This window comes from Mauremys reevesii, linkage group 16 (genome assembly GCF_016161935.1).
Source record: "Mauremys reevesii isolate NIE-2019 linkage group 16, ASM1616193v1, whole genome shotgun sequence".
Lineage (NCBI taxonomy): Eukaryota > Metazoa > Chordata > Testudines > Geoemydidae > Mauremys > Mauremys reevesii.
Genome location: NC_052638.1, coordinates 17,644,543 through 17,663,696, shown reverse-complemented (window position 1 = coordinate 17,663,696; position 19,154 = coordinate 17,644,543). Strand labels below are relative to the sequence as shown.

Here is a 19,154-nt window from a genome sequence, read left to right as displayed (position 1 = left end):
GGCATGATGGGCTATTCCATATCTAATGGACCATGATTTGGACAGACATGTCAGGTCATTATACATCTAAAGGGTGAGTATGTACTTGTACAAGAAAGGTCACTGCAGGTTATCTGCACAGCTACAGCTCACTGCATATCTATATTGCAATATTTGGTGTTTCTCTTCAATCCTCAAGTTCCTGTAATTTAGTGAGAATCTCTGAATTATAAAAAAATCCAGAAATATAAAAAAACCAAAAATATGAACTAATCTCCAAACTATGTTGTGTTTAAAAAAAATCCAAAACAAAACAGCTATTATTGTTAAGCCAATCTCATGATTTTTTTAACACTTAGTGTTGGCAATGCTGGTGGTATCATATTAAGAAGCCTGGGGCTGGCCGTGCTTGAGGGCACATTATGTCATGCATATCTAAGGGGAGAGTGAGTTTGCGAGTGTCATGTTCGTTTAGGCATGATGTTGTGGGGATGTTGTGATAATTGGGCCTACAAATGTACCTAAATTGTAAGCTCAACTGTGAAAAATGAATGACCGTTCATAAAGTGCCACAATAACCTATAACGATGATGGTAAAAGATGCAAAAGGGAGACAGATTGATTAGTACAAGCAAAAAGCCCTACTGATGAAATTCAAAGATTGTGCCTGATAAACAAGAAAAATGTGGGACCAAAATTGGTGTATTGGAAATTAGGTCTAAGTAGTAGATAAAATAAGAGGATTGGCTATTCTTCCCATCACTCCCTTTTGGGGTCCTTAAAAGACTGTGGAAAGAAAGCCAGCATTTTCTATCCTTGCTGTACTTTTCATTCCTCTTTCATATGACGGGTTTTACCCATGGGTGGCAGGTACCATAGGCTGGGGGATGCTATGCCTCCCCAAACAGCCAATGGTGGCCCTACCCAAACCCTCCCCACTCGCGGGCGGCTCCAGTCCCCCTGTGCAGTGGCCCTGTCTCAGGCTGGAGCCATGCCACTTGTCCTCCCTGAGCTCCAGGTAGGGTGACCAGATGTCCTGATTTTATAGGGACAGTCCTGATTTTTGGGTCTTTTCTTATATAGGATCCTATTACCCCCCACCTCCTGTCCTGATTTTTCACACTTGCTGTCTGGTCACCCTAGCTCCAGGGCTAGCCTAGGGTGGGGGCTGGTGGCTGTGGCTCTGGTGGGGGGACGGGAGGCACAGAAGAGGCAGAGCCTTGAGTGGAAGGGGCAAAGCTGGGGACTAGCCTCCTCCAGCTGGTGGTTCATGGGCTGCCCATGGTTTTACCATCTAAGAGACTGTCCAACAAGGGGGTGGTGGTGGTGGTGTGTGTGTTCTTTCTTCAAACAAAAAGACACCTCTCTAGCTAAAGGAAAGGGAACAAGGGTGTTAAAATGAAAGCCCTATTTGATACTTTACATTTCAAATACTTTAACTGCCCCCCGCCCCCCATCTTTAATACAAAATGTAAAGGTTTGCCATGGCCCTAAGCTGCCTGAGCCCTCTGCACGCCAAACATTGTTCAACACTGGGGACAGTTACAGGGTCACATTAAATCCTGGGGGCCCATTTCTTTTGCCTGACAATGCCACAGGGACAGGTGCAGCCTCAGGGCCCGGGGAAGGGAGGTGCTGCTGGGCAGACCCCAGGGCTGGGCTCACTGCCTGAGGAGCACGGATGGGTCTGAGCCCCTCCCGCCCCTACTGCCACTGCTCACTGCACTTCCCCCTTAGGGCGGGGCTATAGCCTGCTCCTGATTTAACCTGCACCTGGTTAAACTCTACCAATCGCTAGAGAGCGACTCAGGTGGTTCAACCAATCAAACCGAAGCGTTCCTCCGCTCCTCTTACGTTCCCTCCACCCCGTCTCTGTAGCCAATCTGCAGGCCGGCCGGGATTAAAGGATTTAGCCAATGAAACCCATCGGTTTGACTCCTCCCACCCGTCAGTTCCCGCCTTCATCTGCGGCTCTGCCAAGCATGGTGGAGTGGAAATCCCCGCGTAGGCGCAGGCTCTGTGTGTGTGTGTCGGGCCAATAGGAGGGAGGGTGGCCGGCTCCGGGCCTTGTGGTTGGCTCCGGCAGCTGGCAGGGGGCGGCGCTGTGTGCGTAGCAAGGTAGGTTTCGCGGGCCGGGCCGCCTGGCTCCTGTGCTGACTCTGAGAGAGCGGGCTACGGGCTGCGTCGCTCCGATGAGCCCCGCGGGGGTGTGAGCGGGCTGGGAAAGTCCCCGCGCCGGCGGCTCCGGGCCTGTCAGGAGGGGCCGCCTGGGCAGCAGCAGCAGCAGCAACGCGGTGGCTCGCTGGGCCGAGGATGAAGAGGTGAGTGAGGGGCCCGGGGCGGTCGCGCCGCGTTTCGGGGCTGCCTCCCGCTGCCCTGGCCGTGGGGGCTGGGGCCGGGGCTGGTCCCCCCGCTGGAAATCGGCGGGGGCTGCGGACGTGCCGGTCTGTATGTGCAGCGACAATACGTGTGTGTCCCCCCACACACACACGGGGGGCCGCGCTCGGAGGGCTGCCGACGGACCGGCACAGGGTGCGCGCTGTCAGCCCCCTTCGTCCCGGGCGCGTAAAGCACCGTGCGGCTGAGTCGCCTCAGCTGGCCTAGGAGGTTAGAGGTTGGCTCTAGAGCAGCGTAGTGGGACGTGGGTTCTAGTTCTGCGCGCGTGTGTGCGCGACCTTTCCTCTGTTAGGGCTTCTCACAGTGAGTTGCTTTGTTTCGCCTTTTTCACCAACGTGCAGCTTGAAGGCAGGCAGGCAGGCTGGGTTGTGCTGTGCTGCATACCTGAGGTAGGCCCGGATCCTGCAGCTGGCTCTGGTAGCTCATGCAGAACATTGAAGTCAGTTGGGTAAGAGGTTCACACTGTCAGATCTGATTGTAGGCTTAAGGATTTAGCAATATAGTGATCCCCGCATTTTGTCAGGTGCACACTGAAATAGATAAGGGCTATCTGTGCAGGCGGCACTGATTTTGGCCAGTCCAGCTCCCGGGTTTAATGTAATGATCTGGTCACCAGTCATCCCATTTATTTAAAAGTTTAAACTGTATCTTCATTTACACATGTGCACAAAAAATAAGAGAAAAGTCTAGGCTAATGTAAAATAAAAATCTGTGTTTAAAAAAAAGTAAGCATTTAAAAGCAAGGAAATGTTTAAGCATATTTTATGCTGCTCAGAAAATAAACATTCTTAACAAGTATAGAGAAGTATATATTAACTATAAAGCAAGAACATTAAATCTGACTGAAAATAGTGTTTTCATCTTTCATCTCAAAATATGAACACAATGCACAATCCCTCTGAATTAGAGACAAATGGCACATACTGACATACAAGTGTCATCCCCAAATCAAGTCCATGTACACATTATACCAAACAGCTACAGAGTAGTGCTTTTTGTTTTAAAAAAAGTTAAGTAGTAAAATCCAAATAGTAAAAATACATTTAAAAGCTCCAATAATCCATTGGTCTGTGTTAAGATGTATGTTTTCACTTAGCAACTAAGCATTCTTTAAAATGCACATTTTTTATTTAGTATTGCAAACATGCAGCTTTGGCCTCCCTTGGATGCTGTTACATTTGCCCACTCAACTACTGTGGGTTCTTCCACTTAAAACATTTTTCAGACTGACAGTCTTGGTTGTTTGCCCTGTACATGGGGTTATTCAAAACATGACATTTAAACTCGGGAATTTACAAGAGACAATTTGAAACAGGTTGATCCAGTTTTCCCCACTTGTTCTATAGTCTGAATCAAGGCAATATACTTGTGTATATTCATGCTGAAACCTGATAGGAGATACAAACCACACTGCTTACTCCAAGTAATGCTATCCCAAGGCAGAAACAAAGTTCTCAAATTTCAGAACAAACCTTTTTCTCAGTGAGATGATTCTCTGTAACAGTATATGCTAGTGACTCAGAGGGCGAGGTGGGGGGAGAGGAATTTAGGGAACTTCTGACTGGGCTAACTACAGTGGCTTAAACATGTGCAGAGTTTCACCCTCTTAGCTACACTTACAAAGTTTCAGTCACTTGCTCCTTTTCTCTCTTACCCCTCGGCCCATTTTGGTACTAAGATAGGCTCCGATATCACAAAGATGGCCATGGCATGAGAACCTAGATGGACAGAACAAGTTCTTAAGTATGTTACATACTGTCATACACAGGGCTTAATATTCATCACCGCACTGCTGTGCAGTGTAGTAAATTACACATGCAAATGTTCATGGGATGTGTGTGGAAGAGTGGATGGCAAAAGGGAGAGAGGGGCTTGGGGTGCAAAGAAGGGGAGGATCAATTATGGGGGTAGGTAGGTAGGAGAGGGGTTAGGTGTGGGTCAGTGATAGGGAGTGGGAGGGGAGGAATGGGACAATGGGAAGGAACACATGGGAGTAAGTTCCAGGGTGGGGGAGAATAGGGGCAGCGGCACCTGTCAGCCCTACATTTCCCTCTCATGTGATTGCTGGCATCTGTGGGAGGCAGCCTATCTTAGGGGAGAGGAGGTCGGAGCCTCTTCCCCTACCTTTGTGTTTGTGCCAGATCTGAGCACCCCATCCTTGTATACCCCTTCATGTGAGCCAGATATGGGGTACTTGCCCTTCTGGGGGTGTCTGAGTCCCTGCCCCTTATACAGGGTGACACCAGGCACCAGCGCATGCCTGGGGCGGCAAGCCGTGAGGGGCAGCCTTCTGGTCGCTGTGAGGGCGGCAGGCAGGTGGCTTTTGGCGGCGTGCCTGTGGGAGGGCCACCGGTCCTGTGGTTTTGGCGGCGGTACGCCGAATCCGCATTACCGGTGGACCTCCCGCAGGCTCACCGCAGAAAGCTGCCTGACTGCCGTGCTTGGGGCGGCAAAATACATAGAGCCGCCCCTGCGCCTGTATTTGTGCCAGGGTCTGTGGGGGGGGGGCTCCCTGTATGCTTCTATGGGGATCTAATCCCCCTTCCCCATCTGCCCATCTCCATGTGATATCTGGAGTTCTGTGCCCTTCTGCAAATGTCCGAGCCCCTCTCCCTACCCTTCTTTATGTAATCTGGGATCTTAGAGGGCTTTGTCTCTCTAGGAGGATCTGAGCCCACTTCCCTATTTCGCCACCTGGATATGAGCCAAGATTTGGGGAAGCCCTGCCCCTCTGGTTCGGGAGCTTAGAACAGGTACGCTTAGCGCATGCTTTAAGAACACACTGCTGAGATGGGGTGAGAATTTGAGAATGGATGTATTGGATGCATATTACAGGCTCTCTAGCACTGAGGAAGGGGGATGAGACACCCACTGACATGAATGGAGCAGTTCACAATGGAGTTATTATTTCAGGCTGTATTTATATCCGGGGGTATGGTCTTTCAGCTGAGAACATCTCAATGAGATGAATAGGTCACTTCATACCTCTCTAGGCCTGCCATGCTGCAGATGGATATGTAGAGTCCTTTTCCTCTATCCTCCTTCTGATTTCATATAATTATAGTTGTGCATCAGCATGCTTACAGGGACTGTCTTGAAATTTGCATTGTCTCATGGGAGCGTAGGACAGGGTTTGTGATGCAAATACGGGTTAATTTGAGTAAGGGATTCCTGAGATACAGCCCCAACCCCCTGGACAAAATTCAGTATTTCATAAAGTTCACAGATTCTAGCAGCTTCTAAGTTTGAAACCCACAGATCCTTGTCAGAAATCTGAGAGTGAGCTGTGTAAACATTGGGGTAAAGCCACCTCTGTCAAGGGGTAGGTAGGGCTTGAGAGAGAAAGGTAATCTGAGTATGGAAGATAATTCAGAGAAGGCTTCAACTGTGTTTGAAAAGAATATAAATTATACATGTGAGTGCTTGCTTTGAGGGGAGGGTGATTGGGATGGAAAAGTAGATGGGGAGTCGGGGGAGAGGTTTGAATCTACTTTGGAGGATGGGCATGTTATGGAGAGAGGGATAAATGGCAATGGGTGGTAAGAAAAGGAAGAGAGGGTTGGGGCTTAAGTACAATGGGCGAAATAGGGATTGGTGGAGTGAGAGGCGAGAGGATGAGAGGGTTTGTATAGAAAGTTGGAGATATAGGGGTGGGTGAGCCTGTTAGCCCAAAATTATACCCTACCATGGTTGTGCTGGGATCTGGGTGAGTCCTACCTGTGCTGTGTGGTCTGGGATCAGGGGGACCTTGCTCCCCTTGGTCTGCTGAGCCCCTCTCCTTGCTCTGCCATGTGAGCTGCAAAATGCGGATAACAATGTAAAATTCTTTGAGCACTACTGATGAAAAGCACTATATAAAAGCTAGGTACTTCAGTAGTACATCCACTGTAAAGCTAGGTGAGAACCACAGCTGTCTAAATGACCACAGTCTCCTACTAGCTAACATCTCTCTCTCTCTCTTTTAAAAAAAACAAACAAACAAAAAACCCAAACCAATAACCCCAAACAAAAAAACCACAGAAGGAAATTAAATGGTAAAAACTTTAACTCGGAGTTAAGGTTGCCCAGAGATGACTCATGACCTTTCAGAATGTCAAGTTCAGCAAAATTCAAGCTCTTGGAAACAGAAATACAGGAAATAGAGAGTTAAGGTAAATGTCTGCTTAGCCTTAACTCTGCCCTTCTCAAGTGATGCCCCAAAACACCCATAAAAAACATGCTTGAAATCTGCCTTTTCATTGCAATGCACAGGCACTACCGGCACCTGTCTTACACTTACAACACTGAGCGTACTCCCCTCATAGATTACAACTTCTCACAGTTTTATAAACTCTTCTTCTTTGCACACAGGATATCACCTAAACTTATGCTTTCTCCTACCTATCATTAAATCCGCAGACTGCTTTCAGTACTGACAATACTCATAACTAGGGCCCTACCAAATTCACGGCCATGAAAAATGCGTCACGGACTGTGAAATCTGGTCTCTCCCTGCGTAAAATCTGGCCTTTAGTGTGCTTTTACCCTATACTATTCAGATTTCCTGGGGGAGACCAGTGTTTCTCAAATTACGGGTCCTGACTCAAAAGAGAGTTGCAGGGGGGTTGCAAGGTTATTTCGGGGGGGGTGTCATAGTATTGCCACCCTTACTTCTGTGCTGCCTTTAGAGCTGGGTGGCCAGAGAGCGGCGGTTGTTAGCCGGGTGCCCAGCTCTAAAGACAGCAACCCATCAGCAACAGCACAAAAGTAAGGGTGGAAATCTCATACCTTGCTACTCTTACCTCTGCGCTGCTGCTTTCAGCGCTGGGCAGCCAGAGAGCGGCAGCTGCTGACTGAGGGCCCAGCTCTGCAGGCAGCAGCGCAGAAGTATGGGTGGCAATACCATACCATGCCATCCTTACTTCTGTGCTGCTGCTGGCAGGGGCTCTGCCTTCAGAGCTGGGCTCCTGGCCAACAGCTGCTGCTCTGCAGCTGCCCAGCTCTGAATGAAGAAGTAAGGTAGAAGTATTGCAACTCTCCTCCCTAATAACCTTACAACCCCTCCCCTCAACTCCTTTTTGGGTCAGAATCTCTACCATGACACACCATAAAATTTCAGATTTAAATAGCTGAAATCATGAAATTTGCGATTTTTAAAATACTTGGACTGTTAAATTGACCAAAATGGACCATGAATTTTGTACTCATAGCTAAGGCTAAGATTTTGTCATGGAGGTCACGGAAGTCACAGAATCTGTGATTTCCAGAGATCTCTGTGACATTTTCCACTTCAGTCCCAGCCGCCGTGGCTCCTCTCACCCTCCGTGGCTCCAAGTTGCCGTGGGCAGTGTGGGGGGACCCTGTGAATTTTTGCTTACCATCTGTGACCCGTCCCTGACTTTTTACTAAAAATAACTGTGGCAAAATCTTAGCCTTACTCATAGCAAGAAACCACCAATGCCCTGCTGTTGACATAACCTACACAATTCTGTATTGAAATGATGCAGAGTGGAATCTCAGAGTACCCAGACACCTCTTTCCTTTGATCACAGGCATTGAGGGACTCAGACTGACATCTCCTCATATCACAGCCAGAGCTGTGATGTTTCTCATATCACAAACAGGTCTACCAACCTGTCCCATCTACTGTCTCCATTCAGTATTGATATATCTAAAACACTGAATGCAACTGGAGTGCATGCAGACAAATCCCAGTGGCTCTTGCCAGCCCCAGTGAGACTGAGTTAAGATTGAGTGGGTGTTTAGCTTAACTCTGTATTTCCTGGTTTTCAGAAGTTTGAGATTTGCAGAACTCTGTTCTGGATAGGCACAAGCCATCAGCGGGTATACTTATTTGAACTAATTAAGTTTTTTTGCCATTTAATAATTTAAAAAAAATTGCTTGGTATAGTGAATAGAACTTTGTAAGGCTTTGTAAATGCTGAGTGACTGACCATAGACTGTATTAAGGATACCATTATATAATCTAATTAAAACTGTTACACATTTCTAGTTTAATTAAATGTTTTTGATTAAATCAGATTATAACATCGTAGACCTGGCCCAGTTAGCAAGCTATAGTTCATGTAATAGTTACAAAGGAACCCTAATTAAATAGAGATTCATCTTTCCTTCAAAATTTTTGTGCAGACTGCTTTATAAATTTGTTTACACATTTTCTTTTTCATGTGTTTTCATATTTAAATGAAGTATAAGTTTTAGATATATATTTGAAATGGTTAAGGCCCCAATCCTGCAACAACTGATGTTTGTGGTTAACTTTACACAATGTGGGTAGCTCATTGACTTCAGTGCAGTCACTCAGTTTGGAAAGTTAAGCATGTGCATTAGTCTTTGCAGGGTCAGGACGTAAGATTGAATGGTGAAGAATGGGGCTTCTGACTCTCTGAGTTGCAAATAAAAAGTTGTGTGGCATCAGTGCACAAAAATAAGTTATGACATTAACTATGAATACATCAAATTTCAGATTTTTGTGTCTGGGGTTACTTGTAGTAATTTGTACTTGATCTAATGTGTCACATGTGCAAACTCTTAGTGTATCCTGTCAGTTCTTGATCAGCTTCAATAAAAAAGTTACTGGTGTTTGGCAAGAAAAACAGCAAATAGACTATTGATTCTATTTTCCCATTGGCTAATTTAAAAAAAAAAAGAATAAATAGTGTATTTCTATTTTAGTTTGAAAACAGATTGACAACCTGTACCAGATTTCAGCTCAGTGAGATCTGGAACTGTCCAGATGTTGTACTTCAACTGAGACTTATACTGGAAATGCAAACAGACTTTTAAATGCATTGGTGCTACCAGTTGCCGCAGTGATACAGAATGTTAATGACATTGATATTCATGTGCCTTATTAATAAAGATGAAACAAAAAGTGTATTCAGTAGCTGAATGGCTGTATTATTGTAAAAGAGCATCAGAAGAAGGTATTGTTTTTCAGTGCGGAAATCTGTGAAAGCCTAGTGATTAGAAAATGTTTGGTTGGTTGCTTTAGATGTTTCCATTAACCCTCTACTACTATGTCATAGCATAACTTTTGGTTTGTTCTGAAGCATGAAAAAAAGGTTTTGGGGGGGAAAATCAGCATGAGTGGTAGTTACAAATGAATAGCTATAGCCACTTCATTGGCTTCTGGATAGATTCCAAATTTGGGATCAAACTGAATGACAGGAATATTAATAGATTGGGGGAGAGCCTGGCTGAATGCAATAAGAGAAAAGATGTGAACAACAACAAAATCACCAGAATAAGAAGGTAGATTAGTAAATCATCAGTGAAATATTCATCGGCTAACTAAAATGCAGCAAAGTTATAGACATCAAAAATTTCAGCTGGAGAATATATATTTAGCCTATGTGGTAACTTTTACTTTCTGAATATAAATAAATTGTGATGTATTTCAGATGAGTTTTTTTTCTTTAAATCTAGGTAGTATAGTACAATTTGTAGATAGCTCTTTTACTTAACTGCAGATTATCTATCAGGAGATTAAGTGTTTTGGAACATTACTTATTAAAGTTTAATTTATACATCCTATGGATTCCAGTTTACCACAGTATTTAAATGAGATGACCTCTTCTTTCAAGCCTGTTCTCTCTGGCACTTCTACATTGTTAAAATATAAGCAAAAAAGTTAAATGTTTCATTACATTTACTACATTTTAAGGATAGCTTTTAAATAGAATGGATAGAATCAGATATTGTCTGTTTAAAAAATAAGTATTGCAGTGAGTTCTGTCTGATGTGGTGTCTTATTATGGCAGATCCCATTATAAAACATCTCTTGTGTTTCTCACATTTCATTAGCTATTCATTAGCGAGCTAGCTCAAATAACTTAACTAAACTTTCAGGTTCTTGCTTCTTGGAGAAGACCTGACCTTCCTTCCACTGTAAGTCTTCATTGTTGTAAGACACCTTCTCTTCATTACTCCTACTTCTTTTGTGCATCACAGGAAATTGAATCTTAAACCTTGTGTCTTCAAGATAGGTTGAATTTGTTCCCTTGTTCCCCTAAAATACTTTTTTGTGTGCCTAATATGACAGCGAAACAGTTCTTCTAGCAAGTGCACCCCTTCTTATATGGGGGCTGTACTATAGTAGGCTTCCCTAACTATAAGCAAGAAATAGGTCTCTTTCAGAGGATTGCTTTGCATCTAAATCAGCCACAATAAATAGATGAATTACTCCCATATTGCCCTTCCAACCCCTTTATCTGAGAGGGATGCCTCTGTTCTGCTGGCATGGGAAATGAGATACTACCAAGATAAATATTTCATTCTGGATCACTAAACAATAGTACAGTGCAATTTTGGGCACCAGGATGGCCTTTTCTAGATATTTGTTACAGAAAAGTGTGATCTACCTGTTAGTCCTCATGATCCTCAGATTTGTTGCTCAAGTGTTGATCTTGAGAACCGAAAAACATGGTTGTACAATAAAAAGTAAGGTATGTTTCTGTAACCTTTCTCTGTAGTCAGTTTCATTCCATCCCATAGGGTGTTATCTGATATATTTTAAATATAATGTTAAAAAAATAAGACGATACACTGTTGAATACTAAATTGATCTAGTTCATAAACATTAGCTTTGATTAAAAAAATTTGTATTAGACATAGTATCCTTCACAAATTGTACTTCTCAAATTCTGGTTTTGTTCATTTCATGAAAATACTACTTAGCTTTGTGTCTTGGAAATAGCATTACATAGTAATAAATACTTTACAAATTTCTAAACGTGGTAGGTTCAGAAAAAGTTGCATACATGTTCAGTAGCATACTTAATATAACACAGAAATACTTTTGCTGTATCAGAAATGGACAGTCACTAAAATGTGTAAAGGATCATTTGTTGTGGAGAGAGTCTTCTCAGAAGCTCACTCACTATACATTTGGTTTAGTCTTTTTCTGGTCACTTAAAATTAAAGACTCCTCCTTTTCCTTTTAACTTATGTGGTTGTTGCATGTCATTGAATTTTAATTTTGTAGTTCCTTTATTCAAAACACTAGAGAAGGGTAACTGGAATAGAATCACAAGCTTGTTCTGCAAAAATATTTGTCTGTTTTTAAGTTACCTTTAACATCACCCAGCTACTTTTGTTTTACTGTATATGAAAAATGTTTGCATTTTAAAATGAATTCCTATTGTGCTTAATTTTAACTGTGATTCTCTTAAACTTAATGTTACGTTATGTTTGTTTTTGTTTATCCTAGGCTTTCTGTTCTGGATTTAGCCCTTGACAAAGTTGACACAGAATCGTTAAACAAATGTTGGATCCTCTAGGAATTTTCCTTTGTAACTGCTGTACGACTATGTCACCAAATCATCTTTCCTGAATATAAGTGCTTATTTATAAAGTTTTCATCACAATGAATTCAGGCTTATGGAATCAAGAAAAAGCCAGTTCATCCTATTGGGAAGAGCGTATCTTTTATTTGCTTCTCCAGGAATGCAGTGTTTTAGACAAACAAAATCAAAAGCTTTTGAAAGTACCCAAGGGTAGCCTAAGCCAGTTTATTCAAGATCGTTCTTCTGTGGGACACGGCAGAAATATCCCTTCTAAAGGCAAGAAAATGCAGATTTGTTTAAAGGTTCTGGAACAGCCGCATCCAGTCCTGTTTGTGGATGAGAAAGATGTAATAGAAATAAATGAGAAACTAGCTGAGTTGCTTTTGGCTATTACCAACTGTGAGGAAAGATACAGCCTGTTTAAAAGCAAAAGTCGATTAAGTAAAGGCCTGCACATAGATGTTGGTTCACCTGTGAGAGTACAGCTGAGGTCGGGAGATGATAAATTTCCTGGAGTTGTTCGCTTCCGGGGACCCTTGTTACAAGACAGATTATTATCCGGGATATTTTTTGGAGTAGAACTACTGGTAAGTTTTTTGCATGCTTGATACATGAGCTCAAACAAACTGTCACGTTGCCATTTTTTACAAATTGAACTTCCATCCAGAAGGTCTGGATGCTCTGCAATTATTTAAAATTGAATACAGAATTATACAAAGCATCTATTTTCAGCTTTGCTACTTCTAGTACATTAAAGTAAGATGGCAGCAAGGACAACTTATGGGTGGCTTTTTATTATTTTTATTAAATGAGGCTCCAATTCAGCTAAGTAATTAAGCACATAGCTAACTTTTTTTAAGCATATGAATAGCCCTGGTGCTTAAACCAATATGACTGCTCAGGTGCTTTTAGTTACTCACGTGCGAAAATATCTTGCTGAATCAGGTCCTAATTGTTTTATTGGAATGTCTCCAAAATGATGCATTATAATCCCTACAAAAATATTAGTATTTTTAATATTTTGGTTTCTCTTTCCAAAATCCAGGAAGAAGGTCGTGGCCAAGGCTTTACTGATGGACAGTACCAAGGAAAACAGTTTTTCAGATGCGATGAGGATTGTGGAGTTTTTGTTGCCTTGGACAAACTAGAGTTGGTGGAAGATGATGACAATGAACTGGAGAGTGATTATGCAGCTCCAGTTGACACGATGCAGGTAGAACTTCCGCCTTTGGAGATCAACTCCAGGGTTTCTCTGAAGATAGGAGAAGGTATAGAGTATGGGACAGTTATATTCTGTGATGTCTTACCAGGAAACGAAAGTTTAGGATACGTTGTTGGAGTGGACATGGTAAGAAAATCTGATTTTTTTTTAAATAACTTTTGCATGTGTGTGTTAGTGAAAGTACATGCAATTAGAAGATAAACAGGTATCTATAAGTTACTTCGATAGAGGCTGATGACATGAAAGTGAGAAATCAACACCGACATATAAAGATGACATTCAGCAGCTATTTTGGCATGAGGTAACAATATAGTATTTGACTCAACAGTTTTTAGGCAGAATAATCTGATTTTAAGTTGCCTCTACTGAGTTACTTGCTTTCGTAGATATCATGTGAGGCTTGGTATTATTGAACTAATGGTTTGGCTTGTGAGTGATTTTTACATTTATTTTGCTTTTAGGAGAAATGCACTGAATTACTTTTTCCTTTTTTTGCTTTGGATTTTATTTTGGTATAACCAGTTTGTCTGCTTCACAGTATTTTTTTCATCTGAATTTGGAAGAAGACTGAGGTTTTGAAGAATAATACTTTACCTACCTATAAAACACTAAATCTTTTCTCTAAATTTCATTGTCATGTTCATCTTGTGTTTTTTTTAAACTTACTCTTAGCAATTTCTGAAAAATTTACTTAAAATAAACAATACCCATGCTTTTGATGGAACCTGCAAAATGTTTTGGCCTATGCTTCCTTTCCTGATTGCAGCATCAGTTTGAACAGCCCCAGTGCTGGTTAGCTAACCTAATTATTAGTACAGAAAGAGAGCTTAGCAGATAGCACATTCATGCAAACAGGAAATATTTGTGAGGTAGACTGGAAGAAGTAATTTTTTTTTTTTATTTTAAGCCCATGCATGTAATAAATAAGTGGAATATTTTAACTCTTAATAAAAGAAGCATGAGTCTTCCATAGTGCAAAAACCTATTGTGCCACTGCATGAAGAATTGCGTCAGTTGTGGCATTTCTGTATTGATGACCAGTATTAAATCAAGAATAGTTTTTTAAAAATTTTAATTATCATCTTTAGGGCACTTCTGTTAATTTTATTACTGATCACATGTCTTTTGCATGTTAATATATTGTAGCGGAACATTATCTATTGCCAACATTTATGGATTCTGAGAATGGTGTATGTAACGAGGGCCTCCTTTTCACCCTTGCTCTATGGGACTCCTGCACCGACAAATCAGCCAGAGACTACTTCTGGGTGCAATCACCAATGCCTTTTATTTACAGTGTCAGCTCCCATTGTCTTCTATTTACAGACCACTCCAAACCAGCAACCTGGGGGACAGCTAGCTTCTCCAGCAAGCAGGGACGCATAGCCCTTGGCTCCTTCCTTTCCTTTCTCCCACCCTCACTTCCTTCCTGCAAGCCTTATATCGCCCCTTGGCTAATAAGGTTGTCAGGTTCTTCCCTTCTATCAGTTAGGCATGGCAAACTCAGCCAGCCCCAATTAATGCTTCGTAATTGGAGCTGGGCTAACGGCTGGCTTAGGACCTCCTGGCCAGCACCCTGTTACAGTGTACTATGGATTTTTAAAAAATTCTGTACTCAAAATTTTGTTGCCACATATGGCCAAACCTGCATCTAAACCCACAAATTTGTGTGGTTTTCTTAAAATTCTGTAAATACTTCTTTTGGATAATACTTTGAGATGTAAATTTTTTATTTTTAGGATAATCCTATTGGGAACTGGGATGGAAGATACAATGGAATACAACTCTGCAGTTTTGCAAGTGTAGAAAGTACACTTCTCTTGCATATCAATGATGTTATCCCAGGTATGTTTTGTGGATTTGAAAAACACTTGGCTAGTTAATATATAAATAGTGCAAAGTGTATAATTAATTGCAAAATAAGTTCATTAACATTTTTAAATATAGCCCACTTATTAGCTTTCCTGATATCTGCAACCCCTTCTGTTTATGCAGTAAACATTCAAGTGGAGAGGAGTTTTGATGGGAAACAGTGTTATGAATACTTGTGGATAAATATTTGAGTACTGGTGGTGGCAGTGCACCCATTCTTGAAAAGATTCTTATTAATCATCCATCAGCTTGTGGTGAGCAATTTGTGAAGATCTGGAACAAGAAAGTATTTCTTGTGTGAATGAAGCTTAGGTCATCCAGTAGAATGCAAATAATACTATGTGATTTACCAGTATCACACAAGGCAAATAGCAGATACCTATAGCAATCATTTCTGAAAAATCCAAGTTAAAACTGTGTGGAATGCATGCAGTTTGTTGTTCACATCAGTTCAACGAACTAGCCTATAATAACTGCAACCCTTTTGTGTGGATACTTCACAAATGGTGTACTAAACCTCAGTTTTCAAATTGTGATTTTTCTGGCTCTGGTCAAAATACTGTGCTCTGTGATAATCAAAATCCTGAGCTAGAATATGTAACCACCTAACTAAAATTTGTTACCTTTAGTAGTAATTATATATATTTTTTGGGGGTGGGGTCTAGCATAGTTGCGGAATTACACAGCTGTGGTCTGTAACTACAACCTTCTCCCCACACTAACTATTAACCTTTCTTCAAGAGTACATTCATACTGAGAAGTGGTGTGAAATGGCACATGCACATAATGCCACTCATGGAAGCATTTGTTTAGTTTGCAGTACATGGGGTACACGAGATTCGGTTTTGTTTCTCCTCCAGAAAATAGGTTTCTTAATGACTCCCACATATTATCAGTAAAGAATGTTTATTGCAGCAATTTTTGACAAAAATCATAAGGTATTCAAAATTGCAGGTCTTACTTGGAATGCCACTAGTGGAAACAACTTATTTATTCTTTTGAATAGGGATTTTAATATAACAAAATCTGAACTCAGTGAATCTAGTTTTTCTGCTTTAAAAATGTAGACTTCAAAGTACAGCAATAATTTGTGGTCTTTTTACTTAATAAATACAACTGAGTATACCTTTTAGTCATCCAAAAATTAGGTTTTGTGCTGCTCAGTTTTGCTAAGTTGCTGTGTAATGCCCAAATACAGCAAGGTATTTAAGCATATGACCACCTATCTTTAAGCAGGTGTGTAGTCTAGTTTATTTTAATGGAGTTACTTGCATGCTTAAAGTTAAGCATATGTTTAAATGCCTTGGTGACTTGGAGGCTTAACAGTTCAGAAGGAATGACTATAGGCTTTTTATGTTTTAAATACAGTTTTATTGTCAACTGTGTCATGGTAAGTTGATGGAACTTAAGAGGCACTATGCACTTTATCATGTTAAAATGGTAAATTTTCCAAAAAAATCCCAAGTATCTTCAGGGGATGTTGTTTTGGATGGCTGGGCAGAGATAAGCTAATATACTCCAGTAGAAGTCACTGAAGTGTGTTAAATGTACTACTCCTAAGGGGTTAGGCTGCTAAAATGCAAATGAACCACTATACTGATTCAGAAACATGAGGATTTTTTCATTTGAACTCTTTAAAAGATATGTTGCATGTTCCAAATCTTCTGATGTTACGCAGAAGAAATAATTTTTCTGCTTGCATGATAACTTGTTGTTTTAAAAGAACTACGTTTAGCTTATTGTGCATAAAATAGGAGGCAATGCAACCAACATTATATTTAAATTGTTGCATGACCTGTTTTTTAAATTCTCTTAACTTTTTGTCAATTCTTTCTGTAAAGTCGGGGGGAAAGATCATCTTATACGTGATGGTGAGGGAAGGAATTGGCTTGCAATTAATAATTGTGTTTTTGACCACATGCAGAATATGAGACAAATTAAGATAAAGCGCAGCCTAACAAATGTATAATTAATATAACTTTGGGGCAGCTAGATTGTGGCATAAGTTCATTTAAAGTTATGCCTGTTTTGGGGTCTTGTGTCTTCTATATTGCCTTCTTGCAAGGTTCTATTATTGTTTCATTTTGCAGTGTACATTGTAGATTTTCCAGTAGCAGTGAACTATTTCTTAATCTCATTCATAATCTCATGAAAAATCTCATGGATAGTTCTGAAATACATTTTGGTTCTTCATGCTTCAACTTCTTGCAGTAAAAATAAAATTGGCATGTCACCAAATGCAAGTTTTTTATCTTGTTGCTTGACTGAAATGTTAAAGGATGTCTCATGGAACAGTACATAAAATATAGCTACTGAAATGGGGGGGGGGGGAACCCCTCACAATGAAATTAAAGCATTTCTTACACCTTCATCATAACATCAGATTTATTCCAAGATGTAGTCATTATAAAAGGCCTGATATCAAAAAACAAACAAAAAAAAACATTGTAGATCTGCTTCTTCAAGACACCGACAGATACCATTTAAATCAATGGGAGCTATATGTGCCAGTATTCTCGAAAATTGGGCCACCTGTTAAGACTCTGACCTTGTATACCCAGGCTTGAAATCTTTGGCCTTAGTTTTTTAATAAGAGAAATGTTGATGGAATATTTTATTTTACTGATTCTTCATAGTGGTAGTAGAGGGACATTATTGTGCTTTATTGTACTATGGTTTTAAAGGTTTTATACTTACTTATTTTTTGCCTTTGTTATGCTTGCACCTATATGAGAAAACTAAAATTCTACCTCTATGCCTATTCTAGAGACTGCATCACAGGAGAGGCGAGCTCCCAAACTTACCTTTGCCTCAAGAGGTGGTGGTGACAAAAGCTTATTCAATCATAGTAAGCAAAAGCTCACAGGTACTTGAGAGTAATTTTACTTCTTAAAAACATAGTCCATCTTACTTTATTTTTAGGGATGTTTGTATGAAAAGGGAGCTTTTTATTTATATATATATTTTTTGTTCATCTGCTCTTCCTTGACACTCAGAGTCAGTCCTTTGTGAAATCATAATAAAGACTTCAGGTGAGAAATAGCAGAAAATCTGTTTCCATGAAAATGTCCATAGGGAAAAACACTTACAGGGAAATGCAAAAAATATATTGCATGGAAGCAGAATACAAAGCTGAATGCGTTTTTCGGTTTTCCTTGCGGTTCAATTGGTTGGTTGTAAATAGGTTTGGAAAGTTTAGACTTTTCGGTAAATGTTGGTAAACGACAATTTCTCACCCCACCACCCCACAACAAAAAACAGACCACCTATTGATGATTGGAGATTGCAGATAGGCAAAGCAAGAAAAATGCTACTTGAGAACTTATTAATTTGGTTAAGAATATTTACTATGTATATTTTGACACATTAACATTGTTAAAACATAAATTATAAAACTTTAACATTTGTTAAAACACGATGTCTGCTTTCATTAAATAAATCTGAACCATCTCCATAATTTTGCACAACTGTAAAAATTTAAAATGCTTAAATAAACATTTATGTTAGCCGTCAAAATTATAGTCGTTTTTTAATAAAATCAGTTTTTTGCCGAGCCTAGTTGTAAATTACCATCCACAAAGTGAGTATTTTGCAAAAAAATAACCCCACCGCCACTCCCCGGCTCCAGTCGTACATTAAGTGGATGTCCATTGAGATCAGTGTAACTCTGTGTGGACACAGGGATCTTCCTGCATGGAGTTCAGTGTGGAATTGGACCTTAGTTTGCTCTTCTGCTCTGAACTAGTTAATTGAATAGTTTTTATTTAAAGGGTAACTAGTTATATATAATAATATAAAATTTCAGCTTGGACAATTAAATAGGAGCTATGTTACCTCAGTGCAGGCTTTGATCTATGTTGTCTTTGCTGCAGGAGTGCTCGCTTCCCCTGGAAAGTGGGAGGCAGGATTGCCCTTGTACAAGATATGTAATGAAATGAGCACAAAGCAGGATTTTTATTAATAAAATTCTGTATTTTTAATAAAACATGCTATTTCTTCTAGGATCTACCTCCGAGCCTGGAAATAGAAACAGATCTGAATTTTTTTATACATTAAATGGCTCTTCAGTTGATTCTCAACCACAAACTAAATCAAAAAACACATGGTACATTGATGAAGGTAATGAGGGATAAGTTACCCTTTTATACAAATGCATGCTGTTTCACATAAGTCTATACTTTAAATATGGTCATTAGCACAGTGGAAAGTGAGTGTTACTGGGGGGAGGGGGAGGAATTAAAATGTTTTGAAATAGATGTTCTGTGTTAATGAGTGTGTTGATCATGCCAAAACATTGGTGAGTGCCCCTTTAAACAGTGGTGGACAACCTGCGGCTCACGGGCTGCACCCGGCCCGTCAGGGTAATCCGCTGGTGGGCTGCAAAAGAGTTTAACATT

The 19,154-nt window shown here is 40.7% G+C and overlaps 1 protein-coding gene across 4 annotated transcripts in view; it reads left to right on the top strand.

Moving 5' to 3' along the window:
* Positions 1 to 1,936: 1,936 nt before the first annotated feature.
* CYLD (CYLD lysine 63 deubiquitinase) overlaps positions 1,937 to 19,154 on the top strand; it is a 42,714-nt gene continuing 25,496 nt past the window's right edge. Inside the window, exons 1-7 of one of the 4 annotated variants that reach the window (XM_039503293.1) lie at positions 1,937 to 2,300; positions 5,039 to 5,129; positions 11,588 to 12,250; positions 12,709 to 13,011; positions 14,625 to 14,730; positions 17,525 to 17,623; positions 18,760 to 18,876. In XM_039503293.1, coding sequence (XP_039359227.1) covers positions 11,744 to 12,250; positions 12,709 to 13,011; positions 14,625 to 14,730; positions 17,525 to 17,623; positions 18,760 to 18,876 — 1,132 coding nt within the window. In that variant the 5' untranslated portion in view covers positions 1,937 to 2,300; positions 5,039 to 5,129; positions 11,588 to 11,743. Of the gene's footprint in view, positions 2,301 to 2,807; positions 2,825 to 5,038; positions 5,130 to 11,587; positions 12,251 to 12,708; positions 13,012 to 14,624; positions 14,731 to 17,524; positions 17,624 to 18,759; positions 18,877 to 19,154 lie in introns of those variants that run through there. The other 3 variants (XM_039503295.1, XM_039503292.1, XM_039503294.1) reach the window with 3 other exon arrangements.